At 43.5% G+C, this 17,364-nt stretch overlaps 1 protein-coding gene across 3 annotated transcripts in view; it reads right to left on the bottom strand.

Moving 5' to 3' along the window:
* The window catches only part of ZNF609 (zinc finger protein 609), an 82,823-nt gene that overhangs the window by 19,319 nt on the left and 46,140 nt on the right, over nucleotides 1–17,364 (bottom strand). For all 3 annotated transcript variants that reach the window (XM_040413763.1, XM_040413762.1, XM_040413764.1), the window contains 2 exons: nucleotides 14,575–14,797; nucleotides 35–122 (listed from right to left, as the gene is read on the bottom strand). In XM_040413763.1, coding sequence (XP_040269697.1) covers nucleotides 35–122; nucleotides 14,575–14,797 — 311 coding nt within the window. The remainder of the gene's footprint in view (nucleotides 1–34; nucleotides 123–14,574; nucleotides 14,798–17,364) is intronic.

Below are 17,364 nucleotides of genomic sequence, written 5' to 3' on the forward strand. Positions count from 1 at the left end.
ACAATGGACAGTTTTTTCACAGATCTAAACTCACCTAGGAGGGGCCCAGTCATGCCGCGTGCAATCTAAAAGGGTGCCTACGTATGTCTTGTTTCTCCAAGTCACATTAACAACCAACATGCCTGTGAAAAATAAAACAAATACATTACCGGCAAGAGAAAGTTGTAGTACTTCTGGTAACATGAGGTAAGCATGGGATGTTTCCGACAATAAAGGTAAAGACACTTTAATGGAGCCAACTGCCAGTGCGCGGATGAAAACATCCGGTGTCGGGGGTGAGGGTATCCTTGGGGGAGCAGCCAATGATGGGGATGAGCCTCCCCGTGCGGGGACCAGGAAGCGGAGCAGGAAGTGGGGAGCCAGGTAAGTAGATTCCGCGTGAGGGGCCCAGACATATGACGGACATTTTTTAGTCTCAGATTAACCCCCTTTATGCTTTGCAAAGTAGGACAGGTTCATCTGAGGGCTACTGTACTGAATTGTACAGTACTGCTGGAGACCTAGATAAGGCTCTGCAGGTACATCCTCACCACTCCCTGGTCTCTCTGATAGTATAGCACATTTCTCTTGCACTCCACTGCAGCTGCCATAAAAAGCACCCCCGCCACATCTAATACAAGAAATAAAGGAAATATATGCCTCCTGTCAGGAATAAGTACCGCCTTATTCCTAGTTATATTGTTTGCTGTGATATTATATGTTTTATGGGTATATGTTGTGGTGTAACATAGTCCAGTGTGATTCACAATCATATACAGTATGTATTTGTATTGCCAGGCCAGCAGCCATTGATGAATTGGTTGAAGGCTGCATCAGGGTGGATTTGATTTAAACCACTAGTCAGTAAGGCTTGATTTAAATCATAGTTTTCTACATAAAGACTAATTCTTGCTGGTATAACAACTCATGCACATGACAGTTGTTTTTTGCGTCCGCCAAAAAGGAGGATACGTTTTTTTTCTACAGATCCCTTGTAATAAATGCCTATCCTTGTCCGCAAAAGTGAAAAAAGTAGGACATGCACTATTTATTTTTGCTAAAGGGAAACACTGACAACGGACGCGGAACACAAACGGATGAACTATCAGCATTTTTTTTGCTGACCCATTGAAATGAATGGGTCCCCATCCTATCCGCAAACAGAACGGAGGCTGAGAAAAACAACTGTGGTGTGCATGAGGCCTTAGTTTGATTAAGCTAATTCTGTATTCATAGGTTTGTAGAAGTTAGGATTAAAAGGGTTATCCCATCTTAGACAATGGGGGCATATCGCTAGGATATGCCCCCATTGTCTGATAGGTGCGGGTCCCACATCTGGGACCCGCACCTACAAGGAGAACGGAGCCGGGGAGAGTTGTGGCTGGAGGATCCCGGGTTTTCCGGGGTCCGTCCACCACCAGGCGCAGCTCCCCGCCTCTCCCATTGAAGTGAATGGGAGTGCACAGCGCATGCGCGGCCACCACTCCCATTCATTTCTATAGGGCCAACGGAAATATTTTCGGGGGCTCCATAGAAATAAATGGAGGGCGGCTGCGCATGCGCGGTGCGCCCTCCTCAAGTTTCTCCGCTCTGTTCTCCTTGTAGGTGCAGGTCCCAGAGGTGGGACCCGCACCTATCAGACAATGGGGGCATATCCTAGCGATATGCCCCCATTGTCTAAGATGGGATAACCCCTTTAAGGTCTTTTTCTCAACTCTGTTCATGTTATAACATTTTTGCTGTGAAGAGGAGGCATGTGATCTCTGCTGAGTCAAATTCAGTTTTGAGAACTGCAAAAGTAAACCAAGCATCTGTGATAATATCTTGGAAGAGCATGACATTGTGAATGGATTAATAGAATTTATTTACCAAAAAAATTAAACATATACAGCCTTATTCTACATAATAAAAAAAATAATCTTTATTTCATGATAGAATAACTTTTGGATGGTAATATATTTTCCTCAAAAAGCATTTTATATAAAAAAAAAAATCTGATTTAAATCAAAAGATTTTTTTTTAAATCATTGATTTTTATCCGCCCTGGGCTGCATATAGGCCCGAGAGGTCTGCCTCATACCAGTGAAAACAGCAAACTGCTCCCGGGGGAGGGGGGAGAGGGGGGGCGGGTTAGTTAGCGCAGAGTTGCTAACCAGGATGGGCCTGTTTGCTGGTCACACTCAAGACAGGGGACAGCAGACTCTCCTGCGCCGTGTGTCAGCATGGGGTTTCATACCAGAGAATGAACAATAAGTTGTAATCCTTCATAACTTGTTCAGGATAGGGCCGACGTCTCCAAAACAAAGCTCATCATAACTGGTATGATGGGGGCATCACATGGACACCAGACATGGCTTATCAACTCGCCTTCATCTTCTTAAGATAAGAATCTCATCTTCCGAGCGTCCTGGACATGTCTCGTTTAAAATGCTAGGACTCGGAACGATGAGATATGAATAATGAAGAAGGTCTGGGGTCTGTATCTTCACCAGGGCAACTGGGAAACTATCTTTTTGATATTTTCTTACCTGTTCCCTAGTTGGCCAGGGGGCCGACTGCATGGGTAATGGAGCTTGGCCCAGAGGGGCTGAGCCAGAGGTGGGAGTGAGAGTCCCCCTCAGGCCTGCCCCTGGAGGAAAGGCATAAAAATGCAATCCCTGGATATTTGGGTGTCACAAAGTGGGAGATCCAATGGAATTGGTTTGTGCACCATTACTCTAGTCTGCCCAAATCTCCTGGGAGGAAAGGACTTTTACCACACAAATGTTAAGTATTAGAACTTTCTTTGTTTTCTCCTTTATATTTTACAATTGTTTGCCATTTATGTCCCTTGTTAATCATTTTTTTGTAACCAAGTACTGTCTATTTTTTATACAAACCTAAAAGTTTGATGGTTTGTCTTGTAACCTTAACCTCTTCAGGACACAGGGCGTACTGGTACGTGCGGCGGGCGGTGATCGGAAGCCGGCAGGCACCTCGGCTAAATGCGCGGGGGGTCCCGTGACCCACCCATGTCTGGATCGCTGCAAACCACAGGTCAATTCAGACCTGCGGTTTGCGGCTTTTTATTGTGCAGGCGGCGGCAGTGCCATCGGGTTCCCATGGCATGGAAGGCAGCCCCCTGGATCTCACAGGCCGGAAGCTGTATGAGTAATACACACAGTATTACTCATACAGCCAATGCATTCCAATACAGAAGTATTGGAATGCATTGTAAAGGATCAGACCCCCAAAAGTTGAAGTCCCAAAGTGGGACAAAAAATAAAGTGAAAAAAAAAAGTTGAAAAAATAAAGTCCCCCCCCCAAAAATTTTTAAGTATCAAGTTAAAATAAAAAATAAATAAATAGACATAAAAAAAAAAAAAATAGACATATTAGGTATCGCAGCGTGCCTATCGACCGGCTCTATAATCATATCACATGACCTAACCCCTAAGAACACCGTAAAAAATAAAAACTGTGCTAAAAAAAAAAAAAATTTTGTCACCTTACATCACAAAAAGTACAACAGCAGCGATCAAAAAGGCGTATGCCCACCAAAATAGTACAATCTAACCGTCACCTCATCCCGCAAAAAATGAGCCCCTACCTGAGACAATCGCCCAAAAAATAAAAAAAACCTATGGCTCAGAATATGGAGACACTGAAACATAATTTTTTTTTGTTTTAAAAAAGCTGTTATTGTGTAAAACTTAGATAAATAAAAAAAAAGTATACATATTAGGTATCGACTCATCCCTATCGACCAGCTCTATAAAAATATCACATGACCTAACCCCTCAGATGAACACCGTAAAAAACAAAACCAAAAAAAAACCTGTGCTAAATAAACAATTTTTTGTCACCTTACATCACAAAAAGTGGAATAGCAAGCGATCAAAGTGTCATATGCACCCCAAAATAGTGCCAAACAGTCATCTCATCCCGCAAAAATCATACCCCACCCAAGATAATCGCCCAAAAACAGAAAAAACGATGGCTCTCAGACTATGGAGACACTAAAACATGATTTTTTTTGTTTCAAAAATGAAATCATTGTGTAAAACTTACATAAATAAAAAAATTGTATACATATTAGGTATCGCCGCGTCCCTGACAACCTGGTCTATAAAAATATCACATGATCTAACCTGTCAGATGAATGTTGTAAATAACAAAAAACAGTGCCAAAACGGCTATTTCTTGTTACCTTGCCTCACAAAAAGTGTAATATAGAGCAACCAAAAATCATATGTACGCTAAACTAGTACCAACAAAACTTCCACCCTATCCCATAGTTTCTAAAATGGGGTCACTTTTTTGGAGTTTCTACTGTAGGGGTGCATCAGGGGGGCTTCAAATGGTACATGGTGTCAAAAAAAAACTGTCCAGCAAAAACCGTATGGCATTCCTTTCCTTCTGCGCCCTGCCGTGTGCCCGTACAGCATTTACAACCACATATGGGGTGTTTCTGTAAACGACAGAATCAGGGCCATAAATATTGAGTTTTGTTCGGCTGTTAACCCTTGCTTTGTAACTGGAAAAAAAAAGATATTAAAATGAAAAATCTGCCAAAAAAGTGAAATTTTGAAATTGTATCTCTATTTTCCATTAATTCTTGTGGAACACCTAAAGGGTTAACAACATTTGTAAAATCAGTTTTGAATACCTTGAGGGGTGTACTTTCTAGAATGGGGTCATTTTTGGGTGGTTTCTATTATGTAAGCCTCACAAAGTGGCTTCAGACCTGAACTGGTCCTTAAAAAGTTGGTTTTTGAAAATATCTGAGAAATTTCAAGATTTACTTCCAAACTTCTAAGCCTTGTAACGTCCCCCAAAAATAAAACTATTTTTGTAGGTATTACTATGTATTATAGAAGTAGAGAAATTTAAACTTGGAAATTTGCTAATTTTTCAATTTTTTTTGCAAATTTGGTATTTTTTTTTATAAATAAAAATTATTATTTTTTACTCCATTTTACCAGTGTCATGAAGTACAATATGTGACGAAAAAACAATCTCAGAAAGGCTTGGATAAGTCGAAGCGTTTTAAAGTTAGCACCACTTAAAGTGACACTGGTCAGATTTGCAAAAAATGGCCTGGTCCTTAAAGAGGACCTTTCACCGATCCTGACATTGTGAACTAAGTATCATGACATATACAGCGGCGCCCAGGGATCTCACTGCACTTACTATTATCCCTGGGCGCAGCTCCGTTCTCCCGTTATGTCCTCCGGTATGTTCGGGGACTTGGTTATAGTAGGCAGAGACTTAGGGGACTCGGTTATAGTAGGCGGAGACTTAGGGGACTTGGTTATAGTAGGCGGAGTCTGTCCTTGTTCTGCTGGGCATCTCCTTCTCCTAGGCTGTAGCGCTGGCCAATCGGTTTTTTTCTCCCAGGCTGTGAGCTCTGCGATGCGATTGGCCAGCTCTACAGCCTAGGAGAAGGAGACGCCCAGCAGAACAAGGGCAGACTCCGCCTACTATAACCAAGTCCCCGAACATACCGGAGGACATAACGGGAGAACGGAGCGGTGCCCAGGGATAATAGTAAGTGCAGTGAGATTCCTGGGCGCCGCTGTATATGTCATGATACTGAGTTCACAATGTCAGGATTGGTGAAAGGTCCTCTTTAAGGTGAAATAAGGTTGTGTCCTTAAGGCCCCCTGCACACGATCCGGATTCATGTGCGGAGAATCCGCACTGAAATCCGCAGGTGTTCGCAGGCAAATCCGCACGCAATCCGGATCGTGTGCAGGGGGCCTAAGGAGTTAAGAACCTGTTAGCTCCATAAAGAGTGTGTGTGCGCAGTCTGAGGCTGTAGGTTGTTTTTTCGTGAGACCTGCTATCGTGTCTGCTTGCGAGTGGAACACTCAGGGATGTCCTGTCAACCTTATAACTGACAGGTGGTGGCATTGAAAGTTTCATGTTAGTGCGTGGGTGTGCTTCCAGGCTTCAGGTGGCGATTTAGGCTCAAGTTATTGCCCGGCGTAGGGCGTAACAGCGTGTGAGGTGAATCGGCCTGAAGGGCTTGGGCAACCATTGTCATGTGATGCAGTGGGCCGGTTTGGTCCCTAGTATGCGACACCTCCTATACAGCTTTTCCACAGGAAAGAATTCCACAAGAGTGTGGATAAGGGGAATGAATTAAAACAGCAGCCTAAACAGATTTGGGACACTGCTTTGTAAAGAGCTTGTGTAAGAATTTTAAAAATGGTCACTTAGGCTTGTATTACACGAACAGATTTGTCTATTTTCACACTCTTTCCGTTTGTGCGATCCGTTCAGGGCTCTCACAAGCGGTCCAAAACGGATCAGTTTTGCCCTAATGCATTCTGAATGGAAAAGGATCCGCTCAGAATGCATCAGTTTGCTTCCGATCCGTCTCCATTCCACTCTGGAGACGGACATCAAAACACTGCTTGCAGGGTTTTGGTGTCCATCTGATGAAACTGAGCCAAATGGACGCGTCCTGGCATACTATGTAAGTCAATGGGGACAGATCCGTTTTCACTGACACAATGTGGCACAATAGAAAACGGCTTGGCTATGTTAAAGATAATACAAACGGATCCATTCTGAACGGATGCACTATCTAAACGGATCCGTCCATGACGGATCCTCACAAAAGTGCGAGTGTTAAAGTAGCCTTATCTGACAGATTTACTGGCCAATCATTGGTCAGATGACCTATTACACAGACAGATCTTTTGTTATACTCACCCACTATTGGTCTGATTGGACAGATATTGGTCAGATATTAATCAGTCAATAAATGGAAACATTGAACACATTTATCGCATAATAAAAACCTAAATGTGAATGTTCCAATTAATTTTTTAACAGGTTTTCGGGATCTAATTTTTGAATGCTACTTCAATATCATACTGTATTCTACTTCCTGGCTCTTTAACTTCCTCCTGTATTTGAGCAGACAGCCTTGCTTGACGTTCTCAAACTATTCACTGTGGCCAGAGAGGGAAGCAGAATGAGCAACTCAATGTAATACTCTTATATGGGCATCTTTATCAAGACCTATCAAGTGAACAAGAGAGCTATCATACGGTTCTACTATTATAATGACGATTACATTGCAGATAACATCTTCCTCTCACAGCAGAAGTAAACTGACAGGTGTTAGGTTTCTTTTACATCTGCGTTTTGCCTTTCCGGTATTTAGATCCGCAAGCAAGACGGATCCAGCATGACACACAATGTAAGTCAATGGTGCCAGATGCGTTTTCTCGGACACAAAAGAAAACTGATCGGTCCCCCATTGACTTACAATGGTTATAGTACCGGATCCGTCTTGGCTATTTTAGAGATAAAACAACCGGATCCGTTCATAGCAGATGCAGACGGTTGTATTAGCTAGATGGAAGTGTTTTTGCTGATCCTTGATTGATCCAGCAAAAACGCTAGTGTGAAACTAGCCTTACTTATCTACATAGGAGATCTTATCACTTGTGTTGACTGCTACAAAAGGACAGTATTTTGTATTTGACTTTCAGTGGTATAATACTGCTGAAATGGAGAAAACCTGTCAAAAACAAAAACAGGTTTCTATGGATAGAGTTAAAAAAAAAATACCCCTTTCTACTGGAAGTGTCTGCTTAACGCCTTAGTGACCACCCATACGTGTTTTTACGGCGGTCACTAAGGGGCCTTAGGCTGGGCTGCCGCGTTTTTACGGCGGCCCAGTTCAAGCGCTGCACGGCTCCCCCGTGCAGCGGGGAGCGCGGACCTGGCTCTCACATGAGAGCCGGGTCCCTGCTCTAACAGCCCGGAACGGCAGGAGTGCCGATCCGGGCTGTTTAACCCTTTACATGCCGGGCGCAATGGCGCCCGCTGCATGTAAAGTGGTGACAGAGGGAGCGGACTCCCTCTGTCTCCCATCAGCACCCCGAAAATGCGATTGCGGGGTGCTGATGTGCTGGGAAGCTTACCTTGCTTCCGATCAGGGCCCCGAGCCTTTCTTCCGTTACTTCCAGCAGGCTGTGCCTCTCTGGCGCAGCCTGCTGGTCAATGTTCGAATAGCATTGCTATTGAAATGCAATGCATTATAGAGATAATGCATTACATTTTAAAAGCAATCAAAATACTGTATATTATAGTCCCCTTGTGGGACTATTAAGTAGTAAAAAAAATAGAAAAAAAATACACATTTATTAAATAAAAAAAATTCCATAAAATAAAAAAATATGTTTTTTTTTCCATTGAAAATATGCTTTTCAATGAAAAAAATATCCCCCATATGTTTGGTATTGCCGCGTCCGTAACGACCGGGACTACATAAATATTACATAAATTATCCCCTATGGTGAACGCCGTAAAAAATAAAAAAAAAGACAGAATTTCGAATTTATTCTTAGTTTCCACCGAAAAAAAACGTAATAACAAGCGATCAAAAAGCGGCATTTACTCCAAAATCATACCAATGAAAAATACAAGTCGTCTTTCAAAAATCAAGCCCTCACACAATTCCATATAAAAAAATAAAAAAAAAGTTATGGGTCTTGTGAAGTGGCAATGCAAAATTATTTTTTTGGTTAATAAAAGGTGTTTTATTGCAAAAAAAAAGTAGTAAAACGTAAACAAAATTATAAGTATTTAGTATCACTGTAATCGTACTGACCCAGAGAATAAAGATATTATGTTATTTGTACCGAAAAATGAACGCCAAAAAATGTATAATGTAAAAACGCAGTGGCAGTATTGCTATCTTTCCCTATCTCCCTCCCAGAAAGAGTTAATAAAAGTTAATCAGAAAGTTATGTGTACCCCAAAATGGGGCCATTAAAAACTACAACTTGTCCCGTAAAAAACAAGCCCTCATAAAGCTATATAGATGAAAAAATAAAAAAAAGTTATAGCTCTTGGAACGAGACCATAAAAAAAGGAAGAAAAACGCTTGGTCATAAAGGCCCAAACAGGCTTGGTCACTAAGGGGTTAATTACAATGGGAAACCTTGATTGGGTCTGTATACATCTTTCCTATAGATCAGCAAGTGTAATACTGCTCCATTCAGGAGGTCAAACTCCTGCGGACTGGCCACAGAACCTACAGGGAAAGTTCCCTTTGGGCCAATGCCCAGGAGGCCACCTGAGCCCTCCTCTAGGCCGACAGCCAGGTACATAGATCTGATGCTCTCAGCATTCGTTAATATAGGAGCATCACACACTTATACACCTGGCCAGCAGCTGCAGGGGCCCTCGCGACTAACTATTGCTGTCCTGAGGATGATGATACAGTTTCATACTATGGCGCGGATATCAGTATATTGAGCTGCACTGTTTTATTCGGTTTTGCTGGGGCAGAATATTGTGCTGCGCTGTGGTATTTGGTTCTGCTGAGGCAGAATATTGTGCTTCCGCTGTGGTATTTGGTTCTGCTGAGGCAGAATATTGTGCTGCGCTGTGGTATTTGGTTCTGCTGAGGCAGTATATTGTGCTTCCACTGTGGTATTTGGTTCTGCTGAGGCAGAATATTGTGCTGCGCTGTGGTATTTGGTTCTGCTGAGGCAGAATATTGTGCTGCGCTGTGGTATTTGGTTCTGCTGAGGCAGAATATTGTGCTGCGCTGTGGTATTTGGTTCTGCTGATGCAGAATATTGTGCTGCGCTGTGGTATTTGGTTCTGCTGAGGCAGTATATTGTGCTGCGCTATTTGGTTCTGCTGAGGCAGAATATTGTGCTGTGCTGTGGTATTTGGTTCTGCTGAGGCAGAATATTGTGCTGCACTGTGGTATTTGGTTCTGCTGATGCAGAATATTGTGCTGCGCTGTGGTATTTGGTTCTGCTGAGGCAGTATATTGTGCTGCGCTATTTGGTTCTGCTGAGGCAGAATATTGTGCTGTGCTGTGGTATTTGGTTCTGCTGATGCAGAATATTGTGCTGCGCTGTGGTATTTGGTTCTGCTGAGGCAGTATATTGTGCTGCGCTATTTGGTTCTGCTGAGGCAGAATATTGTGCTGTGCTGTGGTATTTGGTTCTGCTGAGGCAGAATATTGTGCTGCGCTGTGGTATTTGGTTCAGCTGAGGCAGTATATTGTGCTGCGCTGCGCTATTTGGTTCTGCTGAGGCAGAATATTGTGCTGCGCTGTGGTATTTGGTTCTGCTGAGGCAGAATATTGTGCTGCGCTGTGGTATTTGGTTCTGCTGAGGCAGTATATTGTGCTGCGCTGTGGTATTTGGTTCTGCTGAGGCAGTATATTGTGCTGCGCTGTGGTATTTGGTTCTACTAGGGCAGTATATTGTTCTGCTCTACAGTACTGCTGGCCCCACCTACTACTTTTGTCCCATCTTCTGTCATTTTGGACCTGTCTAACATGGGGCCACTTTTAGGTTTTAGGACAGTGATCAGTAATTAATCATCCCACACTGACAGTATTCAGCATACATACGCTGAAGCAGGAAGAACTGTCAATCATCTCCTTTGTTGGCGGGGTCATCAGGACTCTAACCATCTCTGCTTGGAGTCCTTTCAGGATTTACTTTTTTTTTTACTCTCACTACTAATCATACAAACCTACAAACCTATGTATCATAGAGCTCAGCTTCTCTTCCTCTATCCTGCTCTTAGACAGCACAGAGTTCCCTTACAATTTGGTTTCATAAATTAAATGTAGCACTGCCTTTAAGCATAATGTTTATACCAGAAGGTAAAATTTTACTTTCAGTATAACTGAAATAATTTCTAACCCTTTGACATATCACAAGATGCTCAAACACATTTTCTGATCATGCTATAATGCATGCATAACAAAAGGCACCTGTCAGATAAAGCGGATTTCGACCATCGTTTAAAAAAATAAAATAAAAAAATAGCATGAACATTCATTAGTGAAGGCCAATGGCAGACTTCCGTTTGCTGAAAAACCGATCGGCAAGGTTGGAATATTTTGGCTGGTCGTCGACTGAAATTACAAGCGCACAGTGATCGGCCAATTGTGACCAATCGTTTGCAGTTGTGCTCAAGGATCAGGAAGTGGTCAGCCAGTTCAGTTTGGCATAGAGCTGGTGCATGGTGTGACATGGGGAAAGAGTCAGCTACAGCTTATGTGCAGAGAATGGGCACAGATTAATGAAGGGCACAGACCAGGTATGCTATGTAATGAGATGAACTGAAACAAAAGGAAGAACGACTCTCCTGCAGTGCAAATTCTCTGAACGACTCTCCTGCAGTGCACATTCTCTGAACGACTCTCCTGCAGTGCAAATTCTCTGAACGACTCTCCTGCAGTGCAAATTCTCTGAACGACTCTCCTGCAGTGCAAATTCTCTGAACGACTCTCCTGCAGTGCAAATTCTCTGAACCACTCTCCTGCAGTGCAAATTCTCTGAACCACTCTCCTGCAGTGCAAATTCTCTGAACCACTCTCCTGCAGTGCAAATTCTCTGAACCACTCTCCTGCAGTGCAAATTCTCTGAACCACTCTCCTGCAGTGCAAATACTCTGAACGACTCTCCTGCAGTGCAAATTCTCTGAACGACTCTCCTGCAGTGCAAATTCTCTGAACGACTCTCCTGCAGTGCAAATTCTCTGAACGACTCTCCTGCAGTGCAAATTCTCTGAACGACTCTCCTGCAGTGCAAATTCTCTGAACGACTCTCCTGCAGTGCAAATTCTCTGAACGACTCTCCTGCAGTGCAAATACTCTGAACGACTCTCCTGCAGTGCAAATTCTCTGAACGACTCTCCTGCAGTGCAAATTCTCTGAACGACTCTCCTGCAGTGCAAATACTCTGAACCACTCTCCTGCAGTGCAAATACTCTGAACCACTCTCCTGCAATGAAAGAACTCAGAACGACTTGGTTATAGGTAATAAAAGCACAGCCGATACTGAAACTTTCAGAAGTAAAATGTCTGCACACCTGCAGCTGTTTCTGGCTTTTTCTGCACAGAAAGCAGATGGCTGCACAGATGCAGCGAGTGGCTATACGTGGAGTCAGCAGGTATGAATTACCCTGCAGTCATCCATGGGATTCCCTCCGACAGCATGGCTCTACTGCAACCCCCCAGGAATCCTGTACTAGATTAGATGAGAAGCTCAGTAGCGGCTCTGAACATCTGTTACCAGAAATAACTGCTGGAATCCAGGTAATGTGCTGGATTATAGTACATGATGAACATTCTGCTCATATGAAGAGACCGAGCAGGCTACAAATGCTCTACTGCAGACCCCATACACCTTGTGGGGAAGGCATCACATTCACGGACCAGTGCTGGATTATAGTACATGATGAACGTTCTGTTCATATCAAGAGACACCAGTGAATCCGGTAACCACTGGTTGTCCGGGTGCATGGACGGTGTGCGACTGCTGCTATATCCTTTACATTATAAACAGTAGAGAATCATGTACCGTATATAGCAAGCTCTGCTAAATCAGGCTTGCCAGGATTTTCTCTTAGTGACTCCATATAAAATCAAAGGCACAAAAAGAGAGCAGGCTACAAATGCTGTATCGCAGACCCATACACCTTGTGCGGGAGATATCACATTCAGAGACTGGAAACCAGTCCTGATCACGTCCTGCTCACACATCGGTACAGCGGGAACAGCTTATAAAAGTAGACCGAGATGTTCCTTGTCACAGATAGCAAAAGTCTTGAAAGTGGCAAGAAATGGATACACAACTGTTATACACATTTTCATTCAACTGGTTTGCTTATCAATTAGCTGCAGTCCAGGTGCCCGGCTGTCAGTGCCAGCTGGCCACTTCAGATATGTCTTCCAGACTTCTCCATCTGTGTATACGTTAAACAGATGCCCGTTGCTACACATGCTGTGGTCGTGCTCGGCACTGCAAGGTTTTTGGCGCGCAGTGCTGCATCTTATTAATTCTCTGTATGAAGTTACGCTGGATGTGACGCCATTTGTCTGTGTATTGGGGTATGTGGAGGACTTGCCAATCACTGAACCCAGGAAGATAGCAGTGGCCAGAATGTTGTATATGGCTCGTAAGCCGATTGCTCAACACTGGTTGGATGAGGGTAGTCCTAGTAAAACCGAATATATAGCCAAGATTAATTGGTTACTTAATCTGGAACGAGGGGTCTATAGGAAGAGGGGTGCCATGGCCAAATTTGAAAAGCTCTGGACTCCTTGGATTGATGCCCCCGGGCTGGCGTCCAGGGAACTTCAGAGATACCGTCTGGGATTAGTGTGAGGGTACTATGGCTCATTGTACATATATGGCTTGGTGATTGGCGATTCCTCATAGAAGACATGGAATACTTCTACGATATGTAATGTAATGTGGGGAGGTTATGACCGATAACAAATGTATGTTTCAGCTCCGATTATAAGATCACAAATTTTCTCTCAAAATTTTGTGGGATTGTTGTAGGGATGGGGCTTGTGCCTGTGTAAAAAAATTTATGCGGATGTACTGGTGTAACCGAATGTTGAAGCTATGGAAGATGGAGGGCATCGCAATGATGGTTTGTGGGGGGAGGGTATGTGGGGGTTGGGGCCTTATGTTTGTATTATTATTAAAAAATGCTAATAAAAAATGACTTAATTAAAAAAAAAAAAAAACAGATGCCTCAGACTGATACCATCCAGTCGCATTGCATTCCCCATAGAGGTCCATTGTAAAAAAAAAAGTTTTTTTATTTTTTTTTACCGGACTGTGCAGGATACAAGAACGTGATATGCTGCTTTTTTGTATCCTTTTTTTTTTTCCTAACGTCTACGTCAAACAGACACATAAAATGTAATGTGAACCCACCCTTAGCGCCATCCTCTTGAATAGGGCGAAGCTGCAATACTCTGCACCACCACTACTAGGTAGAGGGTAGGCAGATAGACAGCCCCATGTAACCAATGAAGAGGCTGAAGCTAATACTATATAGTACTCAAGCCATAGAAGCAGATAAAGTACAGTACATGGAGTCGAGCTCCATGGTTCCTGTCTATATGGACAACTGGATGTTGGGGGATGCTAGGGAGGCCCGTCCCCATCTGCCATTGGATGCTCCCTCCCGACACTGGAAGTTTTCTTCTGTGCGCAGGGCAAAGTAGCGGTGGCCGCGTGGGGACCAGGAGTGGAACGAGGCGCCAGGTAAGTAGATTCCGTGTGAGGGGCCCGGGTAAGCATTTCCAGCCTCGGATAACCCCTTTAAGTCCATGTGTATGACTAGGAAGAAAGGAATGCAAGTGAGCTCTTAACAAGCTCTGCCGCTAATGCCACCAGATGTAAGGTGCTCTGCCCAAGGAGGGATAGTAACCCCCAAATCCTGTCTTTAAATAGCAATTAAGGGCATTTTTCTAGAACTTTTTTTAAAATAAAACTTTTAGCTATTGTGGCAATACATGTATGTATTCACATCTTGGTTTCTGTGGTGGGATTTCTTTGAAGCCTCATATATACATGGTAGCAGTGTCAATGTTTCCAGGTTAGAATAGCTGGATAATAAGAAGTCAACTGAAGCATGTCCAAATCCATGTCAAATCCAACACACCAAAAAAAATCCAACGATTTGCCAATAAAATCTAAGGGAGACATACTACACCTTCAAACGGTTGCAAGACCCTTGTATGTATAGACCCTCTAAATATAAAGCAGGTAGGGGTACAGATTGGGCAGTCCTTCGAACAGTTTAGCTTACCATCTTCTGTCTCCTGCCACACAATGCCTTCCAAATTAACACTGGTGCCTGGTTCACAAGGTCCAAGACATTCAGGCTCCGTAGCAAGAGCCACATCACTGGTGTTGACACCCACAGATCTTGTTCGCACCATGATCTGCTCACAGGGAGACGATATGTCGTTGACCATCGGGACGAGCAGATGCAGAGGTAGCCCAGAAGATGCACACACAGATGACTCCATCTAGAGTGAAGGTCAAGAAAGAAGGTCAGTTCTACTGCAAAATGAAGAAAAACCTAGAGCAAAAGTAAATCTTCTAACAAACTGCACAGTTATTAAAATTATTCAAAGGAGTATTCCAGTTTGAGCATAGGTCATCAATTTCAAAATGGTGGCGGTCTAGACTCTCAGCACCCCGATCGATCAGCTGTTTGAGGGGGCTGTGGTGCGAGTACAAGAGATGCATCTTCAGTGATTACCTGCACGCCCTCTTCATTGTAGTGGTGTGTAATTACAGCTGTTCGCCCCATTCAAGTGAACCGGGGGGGAGCTGGAATTACCCTGCACCATCACTGAAGTGTAGACGGTGTGCAGGTAATCATGAAAAAGAATGCAGCTCTTGCACTAGCGCCACAGACCTTTTAAACAGCTGATCGGCAGGAGTGCCGAGAGTCAGCCCTCCATCGATCTGAAATCGATGGCCTATCCAGTCCAGTGCACAGATGATCAATATCATGAAAGCAGACAACCGCTTTAATGAATGTATGGCCACGCGGTCAGGTTTCCTGATGCAGTTTTTGAAGACAAAAGCAGGAGTGAATATAAAGAGGATTAGTCGGATCTGTCCTTTATACTTTTTTTTACTCCTTATTTTGGCTGCCAAAACTGCACCAGAAACCTGACAGTGTGGCTGTACCCTGATGGTACCTGGACACTGGTGCAGGTTTACCAACAGAAAATCCTCACAGGCTTCACCACCAAAAACTTCATGAGGTTTTTGGTGCTGATTTGATGGGGTTTTGCCAGGGATCTCATCCTTGCATTGAAAAGGGTGAAATCTGCGCACAAAAGAAAAATAATTGATAGGCCTCATGCACACGACCGTATGTGTTTTGCGGATCCGAATGACGTTCCGTATGGCATCCGTTTTTTTTTGCGAATCCATTGTAATAATGCCTATCCTTGTCCGCAAACTAGAAAAAAAATAGGACATGCACTATTTTTTTTGCGGAGCAACGAAACGGACATACTGATGCGGACAGCACATGGTGTGCTGTCCACGTTTTTTGCCCGACCCATTGAAATGAATGGGTCTGCATCCTATCCGCAAAAACAAAAATCGGACACGGAAACAAAATACGGTCGTGTGCATGAGGCCATATGCTGCAGTTTTCAAAAACCGCATTGTACATGGCGTACATGACATGTCTAATCTCATACTATTTGTTGGTACTGTCTTAGGCCTCATGCACACGACCGTTCAGTTTTTTGCGGTCCGCAAACCGTGGAGCCGCAATAAACGGAAGCCGCCCGTGTGCCTTCCGCAATTTGCGGAACGGAACGGGCGTTCCATTGTAGAAATGCCTATTCTTGTCCGCAAAACGGATAAGAATAGGACATGTTCTATTTTTTTTTTTTGCAGGGCCACGGAACGGAGCAACGGATGCAGACAGCACACGGACTGCTGTCCGCATCTTTTGCGGCCCCATTGAAGTGAATGATTCCGCATCCGAGCCGCCAAAACTGCAGCTCGGATGCGGACCCAAACAACGGCCGTGTGCATGAGGCCTTACTCTGCCTTTTTTCCACAGGAAATTACGTGCAAAAAAAAAAAAAAAAAAAAAAAAGCATGTAATCCGCAACATGGCTGAATGTATCCATTCATTTCAGTGGAGATGTAATATGACATTCACACACACAATCCACAAAATAATCTGCAACACGTGAAGGCACCCTCTGGCTGGGTTCACTCGTGACCGATTAGTCGTTTCGAATTTTCATGCGGCAAATCCGCAGAGTTGTATAGTACCGGCAAAGTGGACAAGAATTTCAGAATGCTCATCCACATGCTGTATAAAAGCTGTGCTATTGCAGATTTGAAATCTGCAGCACGTCAATATATATTGCGGATTTCACCATTTTCAATGCAAACAATTAAATTGCGTCTAAACCGCAGCTTTTCTGCAGCAAATATCTGCAGTGTGTGTATGCACCCTTGGGCGATCAAACGGCTTCTCTCTGATCTTTTCCAACATACAGCTTAAAAGCTGCATAAAATAAACTGTGGAAAATTTCAAATAAAGACTTATCAGAAAAATCTATTCTAGCCCAAAATAAATACAATGTAGTAAAAAGAAAACCGTGCCGTAGCCTAAGGTTAAATACCAGTATCTGGTAGTGTATCGTCAACTTTATTTGAACAGTAAACTGGGTAAGCATCGATATTCTTTGCCCGGATACCAGCCACGTGAACCCAGGGAGGACCAGAAATGTAGTTTCACAACAATTCTGATCTGTATTCCAGAGAAGTAGTTAAAAGGTCCGGGAATTCCTCTTGGCAAAAACAAGTTCATTTCTGTGCCACATGGAGGGAAGAAATGAATGGTTGTGGAGCCGATACACAGGGCAAATCGGCTTGAACACAATGAGACGGTAATTACAGCAGGTCTCCTAATTAGCCAGGGTGTTAATTTGTACAGCACAGAATAATTACCAGAGCCGCTCGCTCAACTAATAGCTGGGTTGTGGGGTAGGAATTTTACGTTTTTTTTTTTACGAGACCACAAACAAGATGGGCTCCTTGTGATAAT

This window comes from Bufo bufo, chromosome 1 (assembly GCF_905171765.1).
Source record: "Bufo bufo chromosome 1, aBufBuf1.1, whole genome shotgun sequence".
In the NCBI taxonomy this organism is placed as follows: Eukaryota; Metazoa; Chordata; class Amphibia; order Anura; family Bufonidae; genus Bufo; species Bufo bufo.